Source organism: Molossus molossus, unplaced genomic scaffold (assembly GCF_014108415.1).
Source record: "Molossus molossus isolate mMolMol1 unplaced genomic scaffold, mMolMol1.p scaffold_m16_p_3, whole genome shotgun sequence".
NCBI lineage: Eukaryota > Metazoa > Chordata > Mammalia > Chiroptera > Molossidae > Molossus > Molossus molossus.
In genome coordinates, this window is record NW_023425366.1 from 57013339 (window position 1) to 57040062 (window position 26724).

The window sequence follows — 26724 nt, forward strand, 5'->3', positions numbered from 1 at the left end:
GTTGGTTTTCTCTCTGAAAAATAATAAAATTTGATCCTCTCCTCACATCTGCATTAAACTGAATTAAAAGTATGACGATAAAGGGAAGTACTTTTCTTTAGTTGGAAGAAAACACAGGAGAATATTTGTAAGGTCTTGAGGAAGAGAAGAGTTTCATAAATAAGGCTGAATAATGCAACCCACTGAAGGAAAGAGGTATAAATTTGACCACATTAAAATAAAGAGCTTCTTGTCAAAAGACATCATTCACAGAACAAGAAAAAATAGTTTAAAAGTTCATATGGAGCAAAAAAGACCCAAAATAACCACAACAATCTTGAAAAGAAGAACATAGTAGGAGGAATCACAGTACTGGATACCAGGTTATACAACAAAGCCATTGTAATCAAAACAGCCTGGTACTGGCACAAGAACAGGCATGTAGATCAATGGAACAGAACAGAAAACCTGGAAATAGACCCAAGATATTATGCTCAATTAATATTTGACAGGACTTCCGGTCAAGATGGTGGCGTAGGTAAACGCGGTATCGCGTCCTCCCACAACCACATCAAAGTTACAACTAAACTACAGAACAACCATCATTCAAAACCGCCTGAAATCAAGCTGAATGGAAGTCGTACAACTACGGAACTAAGGAAAAAAAAAAAAGCAGCTACATCCAGACCGGTGCCCCGCTCAGGGTTCCAGTGCCAGGAAGAGAAGTCCCCATAACTTCTGGCTGGAAAAACCAGCGGAAACTGAGGCTCAGGGAAGCTGAAGCGGCTGGAGCCCCAGGCAGCTCCTCTTAAAGGGCCCGCGCACGGACTTATCGGACTCTCTCCCTCTAAGCTCAGAGGGGAGGCAGCTCGAGGGGCACCAGAGACACACAGGGAAGAACTGAGCTGTTTGGCACTGGAGCGAGAGCTGGAGAGGGGGCTTCCTCGGGGACAAACGTGCTGTCAGAGGCCTTTGTTCCTTTGGTGAGCCCTTCCCGGGGGCGGCAGACAGAAGCCATATCTGGGACTCCAGCAACCTGGCTCACACTCGTAGCCCCGCCCTGCTGACTCCCTGAGGCCCCGCCCCGCCCCACACAACTTTCAATCTGTTGCCACTTGCTTAACCATAGGATTGGCCGGTCTTGGATCCTGCTTCAGGTTTTTCCTAAATTCTTTCAAACGAGCAGCACCGGGTCTCAGCGAGCCCCATACCTCTCATTAAGTAATACACAGAAACAAACACAGGGAGGCAGCCAAAATGAGGATACAAAGAAACAGGTCCCAAATGAAAGAACAGAACAAAACCCCAAGAAAAGAACTAAGCGAAAGGGAGATAAGCAACCTAACAGATACTGAGTTCAAAATACTGCTTATAAGGATGCTCAATGAACTTAGTGAGAACCTCAGTGAACTTAGGGAGGGCATCAAGAGCATAAAAAAGGACCAGTTAGAAATCATGGATACACAGTTAGAATTAAAGGAGGCATTAACTGAAATAAAGAATAATTTACACAGTTTCAATAATAGAGTATGTAGATCCAAGGAGCAAACCATCGATTTGGAATATAAGGAAGCAAAAAATCCCCAATCAGAAGAGCAAAAAGAAAAAAGAATCCAAAAAAATGAGGATAGAGTAAGGAGCCTCTGGGATAACTTCAAGCGTGCCAACATTCGCATCTTGGGGGTGCCCGAAGGAGAAGAGAGAGAACAAGAAATTGAAAACCTGTTTGAAACAATAATGGCAGAAAACTTTCCTAACTTGGTGAAGGAAACAGACATACAAGTCCAGGAAGCACAGAGAGTCCCAAACAAGATGAACCCCAAGAGGCCCACACCAAGACACATCATCATCAAAATGCAAAAGGTTCAAGACAAAGAGAGAATATTAAAAGCAGCAAGAGAAAGGCAGCTAGTTACCTACAAGGGAGTACCCATTAGGCTGTCAGCTGATTTCTCAAAAGAAACTTTGCAGGCCAGAAGGGAGTGGCAAGAAATATTCAGAGTGATGAAAACCAAGAACCTACAACCAAAATTACTCTATCCTGCAAAGCTGTCATTTAGAATCGATGGACATACAAAAACTTTCCCAGACAAGAAAAAGTTAAAGGAGTTCATCACCACCAAACCGTTATTATATGAAATGATGAAGGGTCTTTTTGAAGAAAAAGATAAAATGTATGAACAAACAAAATGGCAATGAATACATATCTATCAACAATGGAATCTACAAACAAAATGAACAGGAAGAACAGAAACATTCTCATAGATACAGAGAACATTTTGTTGGTTGCCAGTTGGGAAGGGGGTTGGGGGAAAGGGTGAAAAAGGTGAAGGGATTAAGAAGCATGAACTCATTGCTAGACTGACAAACCTCAAAGGGAAAGGGGTTGGGGGGGTGGGAAGAAATAAACCAAAGAACTTATATGCATAACCAATGGACACGGACAATAGTGTGGGAAAAGGTGGGAGGGGGGCGGGAGTGGGGAGGAGGGGGTCAATGGGGGAAAAATGTGGAACATCTGTAATACATTTTACATCCAACAATAAAGATTTGGAAAAAAATAAAAAATAAAAAAATAAAAAAATAAAAAATAAAAAATAAAAATATTTGACAAAGGTGGCAAGAGCATACAGTGGAGTAAAGACAACCTCTTTAATAAATGGTGATGGGAAAATTGGACCGCTATATGCAAAAAAATGAAACTAGACCACCAACTTACACCATATACAAGAATAAACTCAAAATGGATAAAAGAATTAAATATGACTCATGAATCCATAAAAATCCTCAAAGAAAATGTAGGCAACAAAATTTCAGACATCACATGCAGCAGAATCTTCACTGATACAACACCTAAGGCAAGAGAAACAAAGGAAAAAATAAATACATGGGACTACATCAAACTCAAAAGCTTCTGCACAGCAAAAGAAACAACCATCAAAATGGAAAGGGAACTCACTAGATGGGAGAGCCTAATTGCCGACAATACATCAGATAAGGGGTAATTTCCAAAATATGTAGAGTGCTCATACAATTCAACAAAAGACAAAGAACCCGATTTAAAAAGGGCAGAGGAACTAAATAGACACCTCTCCAAACAGGACATACAAATGGCTGGGAGACATATGAAGAAATGCTCAACATCATTAATCATCAGAGAGATACAAATTAAAACAACTGTGAGGTATCACCTCACACTTGCCAGAATGGCTGCCATCAACAAACCATCAAACAACAGGTGCTGGCAAGGGTGTGGAGAAAAGGGGACTCTAGTACACTGCTGGTGGGAAAGCAGACTGGTGCAGCCAGTATGAAAATCAATATGGTGTTTTCTCAAAAAATTAAAAATTGAACTGCCATTTGACCCAGTGATCCCACTTCTAGGAATATATCCTAAGAAGCCTGAAATACCAATCAGAAAGAATATAGGTACCCCCATGTTCATAGCAGCACTATTTACAATTGCTAAGGTCTGGAAACAGCCCAAGTGTCCACCAAAAGATGAGTGGATACAAAAGCCGTGGTACATGTACACAATGGAACACTATGTGGCTGTAAGAAAGAAAGATCCCTTATCCTTTGAGATAACATGGAGGGACCTGGAGAGTATTATGCTAAGTGAAATAAGACGGTGTAGACTGACAAACTTCAGAGGTGAGGGATGGGGGAAAGGGATGAGATAAACCAAAGAACTTATCTGTTCAAGCTCTGTGTGTTCCCCCTCCCCACCACTACTTCATTCTCTCTTAAAATTCCAGTCACCCCTGCACGGAGCCCAGTTGAGCTGTTTAATACTAAGGCCTCTCCTCTACTGCACCCGTTACTGAATAAAATCTGTCTTGGCTGCCTTGAAAAAAAAAAAGACATCATAAAGAAAATGACAGCCTACATACTGAGATAAAATATTGGCAACCTATATAACTGACAAGGAATTTATATTCTCCTCCTAAGTCAATAAAGTACAAGACAAGCCACCCAGTAGTCAACTGGCATTTCAGAGAAGAAATATACAAATAGCTTTTAAACATATTAAAAAATAGCCTGGCCAGTGTGACGCAGTGGATTGAGCATTGTCCCATGGACTGAGAGATCCTGGTTTAGTTCCCTGTCAGGGCACATGCCCACATTGTGGGCTTGATCCCCAGTAGGAAGCATGCAGGAGGCAGCCAAATTGATATATCTCTCTCACGTCGATGTTTCCATCTGTCTCTCTAAAAAACTCAATAAAAACATATTTGAAAAAAAAGATAGCTTCATTAATTCTTCGTAAAACCCTGATTAATTACAAAGAGGGAAAGATAAACATTATAGTAGAGAATCATGGCACACAATACCTTATGTTCAAAGTGAACAGCAACAGTAATGGTACAAATTGAAATGATGCAACACCCAATCAGATGCAATGAGAACCCAGCAGTACTTCTGTGATAGTCCTGCCACAGGTGCATAACTTCAGTCGAACTGTGAGGAATATCAATCTCAAGTTAAGCATATTCTACAATATAATTGACCAGTAATCATCAAAAATGCCTCAAGAAATAACTGGGGAGCCCTGGCCAGTTTGGCTCAGCAGTTGGAGCGTCGGCCTGCGGTACAGAGAGACCTGGGTTCGGTTCCCGCTAAGGGCACGTACTTCGGTTGCAGTTTGTCCCCGGCCCTGGTTGGTTGTGCGGGTGGCAGCCACTCGATGTGTCCCTTCACGTCAATGTTTCTCTCTCTCTCTCTTCCTCTCTCTCCCTCCCGCGCTATCTGAACAAAAAATGGAAAAATGTCCTCGGGTGAGGGTAAGAAAAAAAAAAAAAGAAATAACTGGGGAACTGAGAGAAAAGACTAAAGAAATGTGACTACAAAAGTAATGTGTGGTTTTGAACTGGATCTTTTGTTAGAGAGGATATTAGTGCACCATCAGAAACAATGTAGACTAAGGATAGATGGCAGTAAGGTGTCTGATTTTGATGTTCGTCTTGTGGTTAAGTAAGGGAATGTTTATAAGGACATTTATGTTTACCACATGACCACTGAAATCGTGAGGTAACAGGGGCATCATATTGGCATCTTATTTTCAAATAACAGTGCTCCTAGAGTTTTTCTTTCAACTTAAAAATTAAAAAAATAAAATAAAATTCTTCAGAGTTATACCATTTAACATTATTTTAGAAAAAAATGTATTCTGACAGTATCTAGCGTTGAAGAAGAATTGATCAACAGGAACTCTTCAATTCTGTTAATGGGAGTGGAAATTAGATTGAACACTTTAAAAAACAATTTGGCATTATTTCACACACAAAAAAAGTTAAACATTCACGTACAGTAGGACCCCAAAATTCAGATCCTAGGCATATCACCAAAGAGAAATTCTGTGTGCGCTCTAAAAGCTTTATATAAAAATATTCATAGCAGTGTTGTTTGTATTAGCAACGTATATGTACAAACATACATATATAAAAATCGCACAAGATTATACAGCAGTGAAGGTGAATGAGATGGATGACTCATAGTTACTTCTGTTGAGTGAAAGAAGCCAGTCACTAAAGGCTAGCCCTAGTGAAATTCCACTTTTATAAAGCTCAAAAATAAAGCAATATTTATACAAGATGTTATTTAGGAATATGTGTATGCATAATAAAACATTCTTTCTAAGGCAAAGGCCTGATTAACACAATTTCAGATAGGGTTATACCTCTGTGTGGAGGCAAGGGGAGCAGGTGGGTAAGTGTGTATTCTAAGTGACATGAAGTGGTAGTAGCAATGCAGGAGTGTGATTTATTATTACCCTTTATAATATGTGTATTTACATGTTATGTGCATATTATATGTATCAGGTATTACATAAAACTGTTTTTAAACTCCTGAAACCTCTGAAAAGTGATTTAAAGTAATAGGTTTTGATCTCCTCTTTTAATTCTGATAAGAAATCATTTTAAGAATTGAGGGAAAGGGAAAGAAAGCAATCAATCTGCCAAGACATTTTTTGACAATGTGGTCAGAGAAGGAAAAGCGAGCTCCAGGGCTGAAGCGTTTAAATGGAGCTCAGTATGTCGCAAGGGCCTGGGTTACCTGAGAAGGAACTGCCTCCCTCACAGACAGCCTGCTCTAGTTTTCTAACCAAAGTATTCCGTAGAAGTAAACTCGGGCGTGCTGGTTTTCCTTGTTTTAAAGAGCCTGTTTGAGGCAGAAAATTGAACTTTTTTAAAATGGCTTTGCTGCTAACTAAAGAGTTCATTTCTATGTGTCAGACTGCTCCGACACATGAAGAAAACAAGCAAATCGATTATGTAAATAGGTAGACAGCTTATGAAACACAGACTAGCGACCCTTGGAGCTCAGAGGATCAATGTTGTAAAACATAGATGCTTCCTGACAGCTTTTACATGGGCTTTGTTGATCTGCAAGGAATCCGTATATATTGACTCAACATTTAAAGTCTGTGCAGAAAATAACTTTGATAACAATTTAAGAGTGAGCTACATTCTGAGGTAAATAGTCATTTAGCCTAACAGTCATCAATTAGATATATAGGAGTTGTGTAGCCACTAAACATTTTATTTTCCGTTGAAGCAAAATCCTTCGAAAAAGGAAGGATAAAATATAAACTTTATTGGTACAGCCTTTACTAGTAAGAGGCAGCCATAGACTTCTCTCCCAAAGACATTTGACTGAACACGTATAATTATCACTTACTCCACCACAAGGACGATACAGCAAAGCAGCAGCAGAGAGTTTATATTTGAACATATCAAAGTACCCATTTTTGTATTTTCCACTACTTCAGGATGGATAGCACCATATGGCTTCCACATAAGTGGACCTGTTACTAATAAACTAGGACTGATGTGTAATTACGTTTTCAGTGATTCATCTGTGAAACACCCTGGGTTATTTTACATGGAAGCATCTGGTTCACATGTGTACAGTGGTTATTCTGTGGTGATTGACATCTGTATTCTTCTAATAAAGTCCCAATTGAACAGATGTGAGCTCTTGCTTTCTAATGCAGACAAATCCTGCATTTGAAAAATCCTTACCTCTTATATGAACATTTCAATTTCCTACACACACACACACACACACACAACTTTCACTGTGACTGGAATATAATATCAGCATTTCACGCAGTGTATTTCAGTTGTTCAACAGATGTATGTAGTCACCTTTATCTCTTTTTATGTTTGTTTATACCATGACATCTGTTTCAGATTGTAAGCTCAAAGAGGGCAGTGGCCATGTCAATTTAATATTATGCAGACAATGTCCAGTGGAGCATAATTCACTTTCAAATGCTTGCAAAGTATTGTCAATCAAGATGATGATGTTAATGGCTTTAAGGAAAAGTGGAGCTTATAATCTGACTTTAAACACATTTTTCACTTTAAGAAATATTTGCTGTAAATAGCCCTGCTTTCAATTTCACACATTGTAATTACCCAGGTAACACATAAAACTATGTTGTTTTGAACAGAATTAGTTTACTTTATGTTAGAATAATTCTCTAATGATGTATGGTATGAGATCTAAAGAGCCAGAGGTCAGGCCCTGGCTGGGTAGCTTTGTTTGTTAGAGTATAGTCCCGATATGCCAAGAATTTGATCCCTGGTCAAACCACATACAAGAATCAACCAGTAAATGCATCAGTAAGTGGAACAACAAATTCTCTCCCCCACCCCCCTTTCTCTCTCATCAATTAAAAAAAAGACAAATTTTATGAGGGATGTGGCATTTTAACTGATCCTTCAAGGGTAGGTAGGATTTGGGCACATAATAATGAAGGAGAAGCCATTTTAGCAAAGGAAAAATGGGAAGAGGCATTTGTTAAGAGCATGGAGGAAGCCAGTCCTGCCTTGGCCACTGGTAAATTGTGAGAACCTGGGTGAGTAAGTCACTCAAATATCTAAAGTTTTGGTTTCTCATCTGGAAAATAGAGACTGTAACAGGACATAGGGTATTGTAACAATACATGAATTGGAGCTTAACACAGTACCTGGAGTAAGGAGAACATTTAATAATGTTGCTATTACTCTCCGTGATAGATAAGCAACTTTGAATAGACTTCCAACAGGATTTTGATTGAATTCAATAAAAGACATATACTAAAATATCATAATGTTAATAGACAAAGGATAATTTTTATTTTATTTTTGCTGTTGTGATGAAGTTTTGATGTCTTCGTAATATGCATATACTATTTTATATATCAGAAAGAATAATTTTGTTGTGCTTACATTCACTAGGAATGATACAGGATTTAGAATTTCGTATATAAAAACCTAGTCTTCTTAAGAAGCAATTAGGATAATTCATTATTTCTTTTAACCAAATGTTTATTTTAAGGAGTGACTATTTCAGTGTAAGGAATATTTATTTGATTTGATTCAATACCCAAAATAAGTTAAGAAGAGGAGGTAATATAGAAAATCTAGTTTCATAACTTTGGATGAAACCTAAAAGTTGCACTATTCTCTTCTATCCTGAAAATACAATACTAGAATTTTGGGCCTAGAAGGGCCATTCAGAGGTGGAAATAGACTTTTACCACACCCTGCCTAAATGTTGGATATGGTATTGGATTAGATTTATCTAGATATCTAATAAGGTTTATCATTATTTTAATAAAATTCTCATGAATATAAATAAATGTTTCCATTAAATATTATCTTCTCATATGGCAATAAATTTTATTTTGTTTATAAGAAAAGTTGCTTAAGGAAAGAAAACTTACTGCTGTTATGAATAAGAATTAATTTAATTTATTGATTTTTAAGAATTACTTTTAATCCCTAACAGCCAAGTATTTCTTCAGGCGTTATGATTAAGTACCCTGTAGTAAACATCAAATAGCATTTTATGTGTAATATATTAAATTTAATCAATACAAATAAGCCTTTTATAAGGAACAATGTGTTTCTGATGTCTAAATTTGGAACTTAAAATACTTTTTAACCTTATAAATCAACACTTTGAACATAGTTTATCACAGCACATTTAAATTTATTTGTGTTAGCCCAGCCAGTGTGGCTCAGTGGTTGAGCATCGACCCATGCACCAAGAGGTCGCCAGTTTGTTTCCCGGTCATGGCACATGCCCAGGTTGTGGGCCCGATCCCCAGTGGGAGGCATGCAGGAGGTAGCTAATCGCTGTTCTCACTCATTGATGTTTCTATCACTTTCTCCTTTTCCTTCCTCTCTCTCTCTAAAATCAATAAAGGCAAAACATTTTTTTAATAAAATTAATAAAGAAGGAAAAAATTTTTTACAAAATAATAAAATTATTTATGTTCAACTAGATTATGAGATTTTCTGCCTGCAGTTATATTTTATTTATTTATCTCAGAGGCTAGCACAGTGCCTTACACTAAGAAAATACTGGTTGAAGTAACGTATGTATGAAAAATGGGTTCTGATGATTGTGTTGACTATTAGTGCTCATGATTATTACTTTCTAATAGATTATATCACTGACTAAGTAGTCTTAGTGGAACGATCTGAGATAATCTATTTATAATGTTTCTAAAAATTTGTGTTCTGAGTTTAAAAATAAACCTTATAAAACAATAACTCCTAAATTGGATATCTCCCATATGTGGTAAACTATACTTAGACAACCATGGTTCCTGCCTTCTGGAAACTTACTTTCTAACAAATGGAATTGTAATTGCTCTTAGTCACTTCCAAATTTCTCTGTTACAGACACGTGTCCAGCGGGATAGGAACTATCAATATGACAAATGGGTCTATTTTTACAGAAAGCAATAAAAGAAAGCACTATAATCATCATTTTTAAATAATTGAGATTTAAGATTTTCTCTGTTTACCCATCCATAAAGGCCTAGCAATATTTTGAGGGGGAATCTGGAGGTTCAATATATTTTAAAGATAATTATGATCAGATTGTAGAATCTAGTTGTATATTTTCCATGCATGTTTATAGCCTGTTCTGTTTACGTGGTTGCCTTTTGGGGCTGCATGTGAATTTCCGAATGACAGCTTTCCTAGTTCCAGACAAGTGTGAGCATCTTTCGGTTCAACATTTTAATTTCTGTTTATGGTTTTCTGATTTTTGAAATCTAATTCTCTTTCTTGATTAGTTATTGATGGTGATAATTTCTTGTTGCTAGAAGGGTTGCATTTCTTCTCTGAAGAAAGGATATATAGAGCTAAAGATTTTATTTCATCTTTTACTTGCATTTTTTTAAGGAAAATGTGATTGCTTATTTTTTCTTGTTATTTCTTAATAGCCAGGTAGAAGAGGCTTAAATGGACTCAAATTCTTAAAGCGTAAATAACAGTAATAGTAATAATATTAACAGCAACAACAATAGCAATTTAATGGGACTCACTGGAAAATTCAACTAACTAATAGTTGGGTTTTGAGTGTTTTTTACTTAGAAGTAGATCTGCATTTGCTAGTGAGGCTTTTAGCCATGATGATTGAAACACCCTTCATTTCACCACATCTCTCTCTTCCCAAACGTTCTAGTAGAGAAGAGTATGACTAAACTAATGTTATTAGTGTGGACATGTAGGCATATAAATTTATAAATATCTAAAACTACTTGGAAAAATAAAATAATTTACTTCATAATGGAAAGAAAGTGAGCTAACTACTGCCAGTGATAGTTGTCAGAAATTAAAATTTTCTTGCTGAACCATAAAAGGTTTAAATTTATTTTATGTGATGACATTTGTAAATGTTTATATTGTTGTCCTTCTGATTTGGAATGTTTTTTAGTCTGTGTAAATCATATAAAACTAGCTATAGTTTTTTTCACACTCAACTTTAAGAGAAAAAAGCAAATGCCCTTAAAAAAGAGAGAGAGTAATACACAAAAAGGCCAAAGCCCTCCACAAGACACCCTTTAGTCAGTGTTCACACACACGCGTCTTCGGGGAGCAGATGGAAGTCCCTCACCTGGGTGACCCAAGGTGCTGCTTTGTGAGCAGAGGAATTCAGTAGACCAGGTGATTTTGAGAACACCGAGAATAGAGTCCACTAGCAAGGACTAAAACATTGGAAAAATCTGTAAATTAAAGTAGAAACTGAGTTCTCTTACTCTACAACAAAGGCAGTAAAACTTTATATAAAGAAAAAAGAGGAGGAGAGAGGGAAGAAGCCTAACAAAGCAGAGTGTTTATTTGCCAGGAAGTCCTTCCTTCCTTCCTTCCTTCCTTCCTTCCTTCCTTCCTTCCTTCCTTCCTTCCTTCCTTCCTCCCTCCCTCCCTCCCTCCCTCCCTCCCTCCCTCCCTTCCTTCCTTCCTTTGCAAGGGGAAAAAAATTACCAGGGTAAAAATTCACTAATTATTTTCCTGAAGAGTAAAAGTAGGTGCTTTTTAAGTGCTAGAAAGGTTTACTTGTGGTTATGCAAATTAAGGATCAAAACTACATTCTGAATAGGACAGAATGAGTCTATACATCATACATATAATTGGTGTGGTTTTTTAAGTTACATTGGTCCAAAATAAGTCTGAGCCCTTGATTAGGTTCAGTTTGGGTCTGGTGTACCATGGTCACTCAAAGTGATCAGGGCTTACAGGTCAGGACAGACTACAATAATTTGCAGGCCCCATGCAAAAAGAAAATGCAGAACACTTTTGTTCAAAATCATTAAGAATTTCAAGATAGTGATAGCAGAACATTAAGCCAGGAATGAGACTCTTCTAAGCTTGTGGCTCTGTGTGACTGACAGCACAGGTCACATGCCCAAGATGGTGGCATTTTCTGTGGTTCTTTAACAGCCTTACTCTTTGGAACTGTCATAGTGAAACCAACACTCTGTTACTGTTATGCTATCCCCAAGACCAGGGTTGCTGGAAGTATGTATCAGCAGCTCAGTGTTATTTCTGCCTTGGATTATTTCTTTGCTCACCTTTGTATACCAGGCATCTAAAACAGTAAGATTGTGGTAAGACTTGTTAAATAGTGGATGGGGAGGTGATGGCCAATAGTGGTTGCCAGTCTGTTTCAATGATTCTGATTCAGTTCATGTCTAAATAAGAAGACCCTTTTGAGTAGATGCCTCCACCAGCAGCGAGCATGAGGGTTTCTTTTAGCTCAGGCCTTCCATGTCCTGGTCTTACTCAATCTGTTTCTCTGTTCAGTTATCCTGAAACATATTTAAACTGATAGATTAGAATGACAATTGAGTCCTAACCAAGTTAAGGCTGGAGTAGTAGGCAGAATGATGCCCCTCTCCCCAAAGTGCCCACATCTTAATTCCTGGAGACTGAGACTAGATGAGATCACATGGCAAAGGGAAATGAAGGTTGCAGATGGATTAAGGTTGCTAATCAGCTGACCTTAAAAGTTGGTAAATTATCCTGGGTATTCAGTTGGGTCCAGTGTATCACAGAGGACCTTAAGTAGAAGAGAGAGGCAGGAAGCGAGTCAGAGAAAGACATGTGAGGAAGGAAGCATGGTCGTAGTGATGATGTGAGGAGTCCACCTGCAGTTGCTGGCTTTGCAGATGAAGGAAGAGGGCAGCCTCTGGAAGCTGGAATAAAGCAAGGAAACATTCTCCACGGGAGCCTCCAGAGAGGAACAGCTCTGCCAGCATCTTGATTTGAGCCCAGTGGGATCTGGGTCAGACTGCCAGCCTCCAGAACTATAAGATAATGGATTTGTGTTGTTTTAAGCCATTCTGTTACGGTAATTCGTTACAGCAGCAATAGGAAACTCAACAGCTGCTTGCACACTATGGTGAAGCGATCACTCTGATCACCGCTTCCTCAGCAACCTCTAACCTCCATTGCTGGGCATTCTTGTCTACCTATGTTTGTCCCACTTTTCTTGGTAGCCAAAAGTAGAGTTATGCCTTCTTTTGTTTCCTGTTTTAATTTTCCTTAATTGCACCACTAGGTTTTTGAGTTCAGGCTGGTAATTGTTACATTCATGAGGAAGCCTGTTCCAGACGACACTAGTTTCTTGGGATGTTAATAGTTGAGAGAGCATGAGAAAACAGGCTTCAGATACAAATTTGTTTGTAAAACCCTGGATAAAAAGCTCCTCTTTCTTAAAGCATTTTAAAAAGATATAATCTGTGTATATATATGCACATTTTCTACACATATTCTTCTGCACTTGCTTTTTTTTACCTAACAATTTAATTAACCAGTTTCTTTATGGAAGAACTGCCATAGCTTTAACTGTATAACATGCACATGAAAAAGAATTTAGTAGAAAAAAATAAATATTTTCCAACCATTTTTGGACCATACATTTAATTTTTTAGGGTGTCTCATGGAACTACTTTTTGAGACGTGACATAACATTGAGCTGCCTTCCTCTGCAGTAGGAATTAGTTACCCCATACATCCGTGTAGCCTGAAGGGTACGGATTTTGGAGGGAGAGAAACCTAGGCTAATATCATGGCTCCATTGTTGACTTGCCTGCCTGCTCACTTCTATGCTTATTGGCTGTGTGGTTTGGGTCTTGTTAATACTGTCTACCTCATTTATGCAGTCATCTGTTCATTAATTAATATGTGCAATCTCTGGGATATTTCTTTCTTTCTTTTTCCCTGGGACATTTATGAGCCAAGTCAGGTAAAGCATTCTCTTCCCTTGAGAATCTTCTAGTGCTGTGCATTGTAGCATACCGAGCAACAATAGGAACGCCTGTCTGAACATTAAAGTTGTACAGAATAATTTGCTACCAAATGACAGTTTCCTACTTTTATAGGCCTAGGTCAATGGAAGCAAATGTCACACATACCAATTCCAAACTTCCAAGCGTGCAGGAAGAAGTGGAATTTAATATGGGGTTTTTCTAGTAGTGATTTTTTAAGGCATGTATAGACTTTGATACTGATCATATAATGAATTACCAAAGTGATATTATTTGTCTACTTGAATAAAGTACAGCAAGAAGGACAGAATCTTCTAATTTCTGATTATGAAATTCCTACGTAAATTTTGGCATCCTTTCTTTGGATTATGGACATACATATCTTAATGGTTGTGACTTTAAACATTGAATCACATAGAACTAGACAATCTTATTATCAAATCCATTATATATACACACACACACACACACACACACACACATATATATATATTTACAGGGAAATTTTAGAATTATCATTTTATATATATATATATATATATATATATATATATTTTTTTTTTTTTTTTTTTTTATCCTCACCCAGGAAATTTTTTCATTTTTGTTCAGATAGAGTGGGAGGGTGGGAGGGAGAGGGTGGGAGGGAGGGGGAGAGAGAGAGAGACTGAGAGAGAGAGAAAGAAACATTGACATGAAAGGGACACATTGAGTGGTTGCCTCCCACACGACCCCAACAAGGGCCAGGAACGAATCGCAACTGAGGTAAGTGCCCATGGCCAGAATCGAACCCACAATGCATTGTTACACAGGCCAACACTCTAACTGTGGAGCCAAACCATCCAGGACTAGAATTATCATTTTTTCCCAATACCTATAAAGTATATATTTTAGCATTATGTTTATTCACGTGTCATAATTCTTCTTTCTTTGATGCATTCAAAATTAGTTATTTTAGTGCTCACTTCAGCAGCACATATACTAAAATTGGAACGATACAAAGAAGATTAGCATGGCCCCTGCCCAAGGATGACATGCAAATTCGTGAAGCGTTCCATATTTTTAATAATCCCATTTACCATCACAGCAAAAAAGTAAGATACCTAGGAATAAACTTAACCAAAGAAATAAAGGACCTATTCACAGAAAACTACAGGTCATTGAAAAAAGAAATAGAGGAAGATATAAAAAAAGTGGAAGCATATACCTTGTTCATAGATTGGAAGAATTAACATCATTAAAATGTCCATACTACCCCAAGCAATCTATAGATCCAATGCAATCCCCATCAAAATACCAACGACATACTTCATAGAACTAGAACAAATACTTCAGAAGTTCATATGGAACCAAAAAGACCCCGAATAGCCACAGCAATCTTCAAAAAGAAAAACAAAGTTGGAAGGATCACATTACCAGATTTTAGGTTATACTACAAAGCCACTGTAATCAAAACAGCCTGGTACTGGTACAAGAACAGGCAGATAGATCAATGGAACAGAATAGAGAACCCAGAAATGGACCCAAGACAGTATACTCAATTAATATTTGACAAAGGAGGCAAGAGCATACAGTGGAGTAAAGACAGCTTCTTTAATAAAGGTGTTGGGAAAACTGGACAGCTACATGCAAAAAAATGAAACTAGATCACCAACTTACACCATACACAAGAATAAACTCAAAATGGATAAAAGACTTAAATGTGACCATAAATCCATAAAAATCCTAGAAGAAAATGTAGGCAACAAAATTTCAGACATCATACACAGCAGAATTTTTACTGATACATCACCTAAGGCAACAGAAACAAAGGAGAAAATGAACACATGGGACTACATCAAACTCAAAAGCTTCTGCACAACAAAAGAAACAACCACCAAAATGGAAAGGCAACCCACTGTATGGGAGAGCATAATTGCCAATGATATATCAGATAAGGGGTTAATTTCTAAAATATATAGAGTGCTCATACAAGTCAACAAAAAGAAGACAAAGAACCCAATTAAAAAATGGGCAGAGGAACTAAATAGACACATCTCCAGTCAGCACATACAAATGGCTAAGAGACATATGAAGAAATGCTCAACATCACTAACCATCAGAGAGATGCAAATTAAAACAACAATGAGGCATCACCTCACACCTGTCAGAATGGCCGCCATCAGCAAATCATCAAACAACAAGTGTTGGAGGGTGTGGAGAAAAGGGAACTCTGGTACACTGCTGGTGGGAATGCAGACTGCTACAGCCACTATGGAAAACATGGTGTTACCTCAAAAAATTAAAAATCAAGTTGCTATTTGACCCAGTGATCCCACTTCTAGGAATATACCCTAAGAAACCTGAAACACCGATCAGAAAGAATATCTGTACCCCCATGTTCATAGAAGCACTATTTACAATAGCTAAGATCTGGAAACAGCTCAAATGTCCACCAGTAGATGAATGGATCAAAAAGCTGTGGTACATATACACAATGGAGTACTATGCAGCTGTAAGAAAGAAAGTTCTCTTATCCTTTGAGACGACATGGAGGGACCGGAAAATATTATCCTAAGCGAAACAAGCCAAACAGAGAAAGACAAGTATCATATGATTTCACTTATTTGTGGAATATAATGAACATAACAGTCTGAGGAATGGGGTAGTCCCAGAGACGTGGAAGTGGGGTACAGACTGACAATCCCCAGAAGAGGGGTGGTGGGGAGAGATAAACCACAGAACTTATATGCATGTGTGCATGAACATCGGACATGGGCAACAAAGCTGGTGCCAGGGTAGGGAGGGAGGGAAAGGGGGAAATCAGTGGGGGGGAAGGAGAATCATCTGTAACAAAAATTAATTAATTTAAATAAATAAAAAACAAAATTAGTTATTTCAAAACCATATTTTAATTTTTTTCCTTGAAAAATTTGTACAGTGAAGTGATATTCATTAGAAAAGATAATCTTCAGGAATTTAATTGAAAAGAACTAAATCAACTTCTGTTATTGTCACTATGGCTGCCAGAACGAATATTCACCTTTTCTTTCGTTTTCTCAGGCCAGTGAAATGTCGTCTAGGCCTACTGGATTCCAGACAATGTTCAACACTTGTTTGAATGAATCCTGTTGACTTCAGTTTGTTAATTTTCTTAGGAGACGCTTTGGTTTTTATAAGTTCTACTAGACATTTTTTAGCTACTTTTCCCACTTATATTAAAATCAAATCTTGTATTGAAGAGATAAAATTTTATTTTATTTTTAAAATATTGGTATAATTGTGTCTTGTAAAGTTGGTGGGGAGCATTCTAGGCAGAGAGAACACAACACATTAGGTTTGTTTTGATGATGCAAAACAACGAAACTAGAAACAATGGGCAGATGCTATCAGGGAACAGAAGTCAAGGAGGTGGGTAACATCATTCCTAGCAGTCAGACAGAGCTTGATGGTTTCCCACGTGGTAGGAATACTGCAGGGAAAACTCAAGCATTAGATGCATTCTTGGACCAGATAAATTCATGATATTTGTAAATATGAATTTATTATGGATGTCACATAGTCAGAGGAACTAACAAAAGCCCAAACTTCCAGGGAACACCCAATTCCATGACTCTTAAATTCATAGTGTAACATAGTAAAATGAACTTCCAGATTCCCCAAGTTATCACGTTTCAAAGTGACACATCAATTGTACCCTCAGGGACATGACTTCCCTGGTCTCCTTATCATCTGTTTCCTTTTGCAAGAGGACAGAAATACCAGCAACAGAAAAATCGAGAATTTCTCAATGAAGACTAGCTTACCTCAAAATAAAAATGAAGCACAAAAACAGAAAGAAAGGAATAATGTAATCACATACTCAGTTCCTCCTACCTGATTCTTTAATTTTCTACCTGATTATTTTATTTCATTTTTACTTTTTTATATTTTTTAAAATACTAAAATTTAATTGGAAAACACAGTGGTGATTTGGGTGATGTCAGATCATTTGGCACAGTATTTAAAACTTGTCTATTTAAAAGATGTTGTTATAATTGACTTTATTCCATATTGGGACCTCAATTAAGGTCAGTATGATAACTGCCTAGTTATTTAATAGTAGCAAGTACCCAATACTTTGATTTGGCTGTTTTTGTGGTCATTTTTACATCCTAAAACAAAAACAAAAACAAAAAAAAACCATTAGATATTTAGATTTTATTATTTCCAAATAATGTATGTGTCAGTCAAATGCTCGGGTCTAATTCTCTCCAGGTACATTGTTCTTACCTCACCTCTTATCTTCATCCCTTACCCTACATCTGACCTTTATCCCAATCCCAGGAGAAAGTCAGAGATGAGGTGTGTGAATGCCAGAGAAGTTTGTAGTAAAACAAAGGCATATCTATTTGTTACAATGTGAGAGAAAGAGCTACTTCCAAATGCCCTGCTTTGGTGGTCAGGCAGGAATTGATTATTTTGCTAGATTTTTGCTGTGACTACTGCAGCCCAAGAATTTAAGATTTCTTCTTTCCACAAGAAAATATTGCTTATTTTTCCTGTCTGTAATAAATCAGAGGTTCAGCAGTGTCCTTCCAGACTATTCTTCTCCACTCCTGGTAATTGACAGTGGGTAAAAGTAATTTATGAAACATGTGTTTGCAGAGTCAAGCAGTCAGAGTTGTATAGAAAGCCAGCGCTTGGGCAGCAAGTGGAAACTGCTAGCTGTGGTCCTTGGCTTCTGTGGCAACGCACCTCTCTGGTTCTCCTCGTGTCTCCTGAATCATTGCTTTTCAGTCTCCTCTTTTCCTTTTATTGTTTACTTATTGATTTTGAAAGAGAGAAACATGGCTTTGTTGTTCCATATATATATATGCATCCGTTGGATGATTCTCACATGTGCCCTGACCAGAGATCGAACCCACAACCTTTGAGGATCAGGACAATGCTCTAACCAACTGAGCTCCCCCGCCAGGGCTCAGTCTCCACTTACTCATTTGTCTCTCTTGCTATCTGTCCCTGCAATTTTAATATTCTCTAGGACTTCATACTTAACTTTTTTTCTCTGGTAGACTTTCTCTGGGTGATCTGCTCAGTTCACTGATTTGCCTTCAGTGGCCAGGGATGTGGCAGTGGCTCTGTCTCTGTGAGTGTAATCCAGTCCTCTCTCCTGAGCTTTCCATCTATGTAATCATTTACCTGTTCAACATCTGTCTGCACTTACATATCCCGCAGTCACTTCAGACTTACCCATTATGCCTAAAACAGAGCCTTTTATACTAGACTAAACTATGCCTTAGCCTACAGTACTGTATTGTATAAATACCTTTATCCTATAACAACCCCGCCCCTCCTCTCTGTCCCTGTCTTCACCTTAGCCAAAGCCACAAAACGCAGAAATCTGAGAGCATGTCATGGAAGAGCAGGTAAGACCCAGAACCATTCTGTACACGTCCAGATATACTGACACACACCCCACATGCACTCACACATATATGCACTAGTATCCAAAGAAGAATTGAAATTTTGCATGTTTTTTTCCCCTCACCTGAGGACATTTTTGCATTTATCTTCAGATAGAGTGGGAAGGAGAGAGGGGGGAAGAGAGAGAGAGAAACATCGACATGAGAGAGACACATCGAGTGGCTGCCACCTGCACAGCCCCAACCAAGGCCGGGGACAAACTGCAACTGAGGTATGTGCTCGTAGCGAGAACCGAACCCAGGGCTCTCTGGTCCACGGGCCAACGCTCTAACCGCTGAGCCAAACCGGCCAGGGCGCATGTTTTTGAACTTTAAATAAATGGAGTCATATTGTGTGTATTCTTTAGTGCCTTGCTCTTTTTCAGCACTGTTTGAGGTTCATGAATGTGTGTAGCTATATTGTAGTCCATTGTGTAAAAATTCCATGATTTATTTGCCCATAGTTTTTAGTTTTTCTGCTATTAAAAACAATGCATCTATAAACACTTGTATACATATCTCCTCACACACATAGGCAAATGTTTCTGTAAAGTGTGTGCCTAGTAGTGGTATTCCTGGCTATAAATACATACACCCTCATGTACCTGGGCAGTTATTGCCATTCACAGTGGTTTCGAATGCTTACACTCCTTCCAGTAGTGATTTCTCTTGTACTCCATGTCGTCGGTGACCTTTGCTATTGTTTGACATTTCATTTTGCCAATCTGCTGTACAATACTTCATACTGGTTTTCATTTGCATTTTCTTAGTTACTAATAAAGTTGAGCTTAATATGCTTATTTGCCCCCTCTGCTCCCTCTTCTTGGATGTTTCAAGACGTTTTTATAGTCTTTGGCCTATTTTTCTTTTTGAGAGGATGTTTTTAAAGCAGGAGACAGTGAAACAGAAAGGCCTAGAATAGAAGCAGCAGCAGGAGGGAGACTAGGAGGGTGGCTTTTGCTCCCTAGAAACCTTATGGGAAGAAGTGAGCCAAGGCAGGGCTGCTGTCAGCTCACTGGTCAGAGGAAAGGGGGCCCTGGAGACAGGTTCAGGGGTGAGCCTGGGACGAGCTGCTGCTGCCTAGTGCTCCCCTGGTTGCAAGTCTCATGGGGACCAATAGAAGGGAAAGGCTGGGGGCTGCTCCGGGGAGGGAGAGCCTATTTTTTAATTATGTTGGGGTTCTACTGTTTGTAAGAATTCTTTGGACAGTAATTCTTTGTTAGAAGCCTGTGTGGCAGTATCTCCTGCCAGTCTGTATGGTCTTTTCATTCTCTTTAAGGTGATCAGTAAAAGTACTTACTTCTAATGTAATTGAATTTATCCATCTTTACCTATATGATTTCACTTTCTGTCTTTAAAAAAACAAAACAAAAAAGAAACTTCTCTATCCTAAAGATCCTAAAATCCTAAATTTTCTTCAAAATGCTTTAGCATTTGCCTTTGAAATTTTTGTGTATTGTGCTGGTAGAGGTATAGTTAAGTCACATAAAGACTGACTTTCAGTTTTTTGTTTCAGAACCGTTATTTGTGTAATAATCAAATGAGCATGATTTTTGAGTGTCACAATGTAGCTGATTATTACACATTTTTCTGGACCCTTCAGTTGGCTCAGATCAGCATCTTGACATGTTTCAGAAATATTATGTTCAGAATATGTTATAAAATGCAAGTAATTCACTTCAGGCAGCACTGCTTCTCATTTAAATAAGAAAAGATTAGTATTCCAGGCATGGTAATACTAATACATATTAAACTTGGCTGAGAAAATGTCTTACAAAATGAGCCAAGGCCTGGAAATATCATTTTAGAAGATATTGGTAATTCAACTTCTATAAAGTTAAAGAGAAGTCAATTATTCATTCTCACATTTTAGGGAAAGAGAGTGAGATATTATTTCTTTTGACAAATCTAATTTTTGATCTACACTATTCATTGTTAGTTGGACAGTGGTAGTCCAATTTTAATTCAAGTTGGGGTGTGTGTTTGTGCATGCTTAACTTTATAAAGACAGTGTCTTATTCTGTCATTAACCTTTCCTCTTTAATTCACATTATTCATTTATTCTACAGATATTTATTGAGAACTGTATTTTGCAAAGTAGTCTATGCCCAACTATTTGAGCATAACTGTATCAGAATTCAGGGACTAAACGACTGCTTATACTAACCGTGCCTTTTCACAAATTAGGCAACCGAGATCCGGACAGGTGCCGTCATCTGGCCAGCATCTCTGTGTGGTGGAGCATAGATGCAGATTTCCTGACCCTAGATTCAGAATTTCTCCTGTTGAACCATATTGTCCACAAAAAACTGTCTGAAAATCTACCTGAATCCTAAATATCGATATAATGTTCATAAAGATCCCTAAAGGGATAAATCACTGTTTGTGAAAAAATTATACTACATAGTTTTGCCTTCAAGCTGCTTATAAAATTTTTAAGATGAAAAGACACATTTGAAAAAAAAATTAGAGAAAGTAAACAGTTTAACTGAAAGTGTCCTGAGGATATTAGCTTTATCAGATTTGTTATATTTCCCTAACACACTGAGTTGTTCATAGGATGTATGTAACAGATACTGATTGAATGAATAAAACTATATATTGAAATATAAGGTGCAGGCATTAGGTGTTTTAGATCAGAGAAAAGGAAAATTAGCTTGAAGGGGGGGGGGGACTCTCCATGGAATATTTAGAATTTAAAGTGGGCTAAAACAAATTATTTCAATTTGATTAAACAGAGAGGAACTCCCAAATTTCAAGTTACTTGTTTAGTTCACTCTCTGTTAAGACTGTAAAGACAGGTTCTGTCAGTTATTTGCTTTTAAATTTCACCTCTTACCATCAATTCTTAGAATAAGTATGTTCCTGAAAAAATATGTAAATATGCTAAGAGATATGTATAAGAATATTAATTTATATGTTGTTTATAAAAGTACTAAAAAGTGGAACCAAACCAAATATCCATCAGTAGATTAATGGTTAGTACAACCAGATTAAAATTAATATGAATGTAGATTTATACTTCCAGCACACAAAGACATTGCTAATATGTTGTAGAGTAAAAACATCAAGCTGGAAAGTTATATAGAGAGAATGATTCTATTTTTGCTAAAAAAAAAAAAAAAATATGAAAATACAGGCGATGCAGAATAAGATGAGGGACATTTTTATTTTCTTTGTACTTCTCAGAATTTATAAAATGTCTTAAAATAAATATTTATTATTTTTAAAAATAATTAAATTTTTTTTTTATTATGGAAAGAACTCTAAATTTACTCTGACTCACCAGGCATATGAAAGCTATAGAAAAAATGATCTCCATTCACTGAATGTATTTTATTGAGCACCTATTATGTACTAGGCACTAAGAACAAAAGAATCTAAATCTATTTCAGTTCCTCTTGACTTTAGAAAAAGATGAAAATCATAAATAGAGCATCAGGAATCCATTTCCTTCAGACTTGTCACTTCAGAGGGGATCTTTTGTCTTACAATAATTTTTAAAAATTAAATTGATCTCTTTGTTCTGGTTGTACAGTGTCTAGACTACAAATAAAATGTTATAGGCTTTTCCATGTCTGACTTTTTAATTGAAATAATTCAATTCTCTATTTTGCTGGGAGAATAAAGCAACTCTTAAGAGCAGAGAAAAATGTTCAATGTGTTTTGAGTTGATACTGAAAACTTATGCATGTATTAATTATACTTTTATTCTGTACTGTATCATTTTATCCTCCTGTGGATTATGTTTTTAGATATGTAATTACACGTCACAATAATTATGTTGGTCATTATGGTTAATTTTAACATTGAAACTCCCAGAGGGTGGTACTTGTCATCTTGACAATGCATTAATGCCTAGCACCTTGGTGTTCCTGTGAGAGTGATTTTGTCAGAACTTGGCTTGCTCAGGATAAGACAGAACACATCCCAGGTCTAGTGACAGTCAACCCTGGTTAATTCTTTGCAGTCATGAGGCCAGGGAGGATCCTGTGTGGTTTTATTTTTATTAGCCTGTGCAGCTAATTATGGATGCAGACTTTTTGAATACTCTCATAATCTAAAAAACATAATGTTTAGGGATTTTTAATTGGTTATTCTTTTAAATTAAAGAAGCTATTCGCAGAAGCTCTTTTGTAGTTTATACAATATTAGCAGCTAATGTTAATAGCTTCCAAATGTTTTGTGAGAATTTACAAGCATTTCATTTACAACACTTCATTTAATCTTTAGACCACCTCTGAGGCAGATATTATTATATCAGTTTTCCAGGTGAGAGAACATAAATCCAGTTAAGTTAAAATGACTTGCCTAAAGTCACATAGATAATAAGAAATAGACCTAGATTCAAATCTATGTGTCCTAATTTTAAGTCCCATTCTCTTTCAACTCTACCAAGCGACCGTGACTCCTCCTCTGCCTTTGAAGTTAGAAATGTTACTAAGTATTGCGGGTTGACACCTATTCCTAACTGCCCTGAAGCCACCTCTAATTGTGAATATTAAGCTTATTTTATTTAGGTTCCATAGAGAACCACTGATAAGGTTTATACGATGGTATAAACATGTGTTCCTAAGCTGCTCTTCTGAATGAGCTGTTACTCTCCAGCTTTTTAAGTTCTTTCTTTTTTTTTTAACTGGTTTTTAAGAGCAGTTAACAGTCAGTGACTATGCCTTTATCCTAGGACCTAAAAAGAGCATTTACATGAAGAGAAAGGTCAGTCCATTGATGTAGTAACTGCAGTACTGAAACTGAATAAAATTTAGTTACTAAATGAAGATTTAGTAAATGAATGCGGATCAACAACTGCTAAAATGTGAAATCATTGTTAGTTTTCTACGCACTTGCAGTCAAATGACCACTAAAGGAAATTCATGGGATTGGAGCTTTCTACTATTGAGATTAAAATGCATGTTAATAGGTAGAATTTAAGGGAAGCAAAGGAAAATGAAACTTTGCATAAAATTATTAAAGAAATGGCTTAAGAAACCATCCATATCTTGCCATAAAAATACTTAAGTAACAGCTTTTTTTTTTTTTACCTTAATTGTTGTTGTCGGCCCCTGAATTTTTGTGACCTCAGAGTAACAAAAGATTAATTCTAAAGCAGTGAATTAATTACATTCCCTTCATCTCTCTTTCTTTATGTTCTAAAACCAGTTCTGAAATAGGATTTAACTTTTATTTCACTTCTGTATCATTTGATTTGATTTTACTCTATAGGATATGTTTTAAATAAAATTATCTTGATTTTCTTTTTTCTCTAGGTCCGACCCTCCAGTACCTGCGATGTTGAAAATGGACCACAGCCCAACTGACATGTCTTTAGAAACTCTACCAAACAGCGGTTCAGGAGACCTCTTTGATGAGATTTAACTGTCTCAGAAAAGTACTTTGATGTTCACTAGACTATGCTTTCTATTCATTTCTTCAAACTGAAAAAAACGAAATTTCAACTCAGCAACAGCTATTACTTCATCTTACAATTTAATTACATACACACTGAGTTTAAACCATTGTGCAGAGTGGATTACACATGAATATGAAGATAGGATTTGATGACAGTGGTACATTATTCTAAACTATTCATTCAGCATGCCTATAATTACATAAAATCTCACTTTTTGTTTCGAAGGACACGTTTATCTTGTTCAGTTTACACGTATTATGTGTGGTAACTGTCTAACATCCTGTCTAGGAAGGTTTTGGAAATATGACAAAGAAAATGTCTACAGGTTTTTTTTTTGAATAGTCATATTCAGAACAATTCTGTCTGAGCATTTAATTTGTGGAATGATGTATAAAACCTATTTTTAGTTTGTATACAAACAACCTGAAAATCTGATGATAAATTTCTGATGCATTAAAGATTTTGCATTCTTAATAAATCATTTTACTTTTTTCTTTGCTATGCTAACAGGTCTTAACAAAGTGCTTACTAATATAACCCCTTTCATATAAAAAAAGCATGTTTTGTGAGATTATTGATAAAATCCTTGTTTTATATGTATTAGGACCCTCTTTAGCGACAAGGTCTTGTCATATTCACATATCATATTCACTTCAATGACAGCTGGCACAACTTTTTAAAAATAAACAGTTTCTGTTTTCTAATCTCTCATTTCATTCTTGTTCTCTCCGGTTGGACATCCCTTTCCTTCATGCTACTCAAAGTCAAGAATGACCCCCGTGGCCCTGGCCGTGTCATTCAGTTCATTGGAGCGTCCTCCAGTACACCAAAAAGGTTGCAGGTTCGATATCCGGTCAGGGCACATATCCAGGTTGTGGGCCCGATCCCAGTGCGGGGCATGCAGGAGGCAGCCAATCAGTGTTCTCTCATCGTTATTTCTCTCTCTCTCCCTCTCCCTTCCTCTCTCTCTTAACTCAATAAAGAAAAAAAAATTTTAAATAAAATTTAAAAAAAAAGAGTGACCCTCATGTTCCCATGTTGATAAGTCCAACTGGTCCATTCTTAGTCCTTATCTTACTAAGCCTCTCAGCAACCGTCGACAGTCAAACACTTCTCAGAAAACATTTTCTTCACTTGACTTTTATGAGAATACATGCTCTTTGTATTTTTTTTCTTCCTGGCCACTCATATTTTAGACTTCCTGGCTGAGTTCTTGCCCAGCAGTTAAATGTTTGATTACTGGGGGCTTAATCCAGCCTTCTTATTGTCTTTGCCCACATTATCTCCTTAAATTATCTGTGATTTTAAATAACATTGTTATGCTGATGTCTCAAAAATTAGAGTATTGGAATAGTTCTCTCTATATACAGGCTGGGGCAAAAGTAGGTTTATGGTTCGTAAGGAAAATAGTACAATAATTAATAAACAATAATGCAAGAATAAACTCTGTTTTGCATACATACGTACTCACAACTGGAAACCTACTTTTGCCCCACCCAGTATTTATTATTTATCACACAAGGAGGCAGTTAAAAATCCATCTGAGTACATCTGTTTGCTTATTCCTTTATTGGGATGTTTTAGCACATCTACAGCAGAGCTTTGCTTATATCCCAACTTCAGCTCTTCCACAGTCTTCCCCCTCGAACTGATTGCTCTCCTACCTACCAAGGTGTTTCAAGCTGAAAAGCCAGGAATCCTCCCTGGTGCATCTGCCTTTCTCCTCCCACGTCCTATTATTTTTACCTCCAAGATACAACTTGACTCTATCTACTTCTCTCTGTCCACTACATCTGCTTTCTGACTGGTCTCCCTATATAATCTACTCCTCTACAATCCAGACAAATTGAATTTCAAAATCTTAGATAAGTTCATTTTATTGCCTAAGTTAAAACTCTCCCATAGTAATCCATTGCCCTAGGAATGAAGTTCATACCTCATACCACAACCTGCAAGGTCTGATCTGATGAGGCCCCTGTCCATCTCTCCCCTTTTTTTTGTTCCTTTCTCTTAACTTATTTCTTGCTGTCCCGCAAGTGGGCCGGATCTCAAAACCATCGTACCGCTAGTCGTTCTGCCTAGAAGGCTCATCTCGTACAGCTGATTTCTCATCCGTCAGATCTGGACTCAAATGTCTCCTCAGAGTTGCTTTCCCTGAAATCCTGTTTAAAGATGTGCATATCCCCAGTCACTCTGTCTCACCGGAAAGTCTTTTTCACTGTGCATGGAATTATTTTTCATATCTCTGCTCCGTTGCTCTCCCTCCCTCCCTTCCATCCTAGAAAACCAGCCCATCATAGCAGTGTCATGGCTGGCTGCTCTAGGACCGGGCCGGACTCATGAGGCTTACCATGCGT

The 26724-nt window shown here is 37.3% G+C and overlaps 1 protein-coding gene and 1 non-coding gene across 4 annotated transcripts in view; both read left to right on the forward strand.

Moving 5' to 3' along the window:
* XRCC4 (X-ray repair cross complementing 4) overlaps positions 1-24667 on the forward strand; it is a 247655-nt gene extending 222988 nt beyond the window's left edge. The window contains exon 7 of one of the 3 annotated variants that reach the window (XM_036279200.1): positions 24225-24664. In XM_036279200.1, the coding sequence (XP_036135093.1) occupies positions 24225-24333 (109 nt within the window). In that variant the 3' untranslated portion in view covers positions 24334-24664. Of the gene's footprint in view, positions 1-24224 lie in introns of all 3 variants that reach the window. The other 2 variants (XM_036279198.1, XM_036279201.1) reach the window with 2 other exon arrangements.
* LOC118642932 lies at positions 14492-14598 on the forward strand. Its single transcript, XR_004961841.1, has one exon. It is a non-coding gene; the product is annotated as a U6 spliceosomal RNA (small nuclear RNA).
* Positions 24668-26724: the final 2057 nt, after the last annotated feature.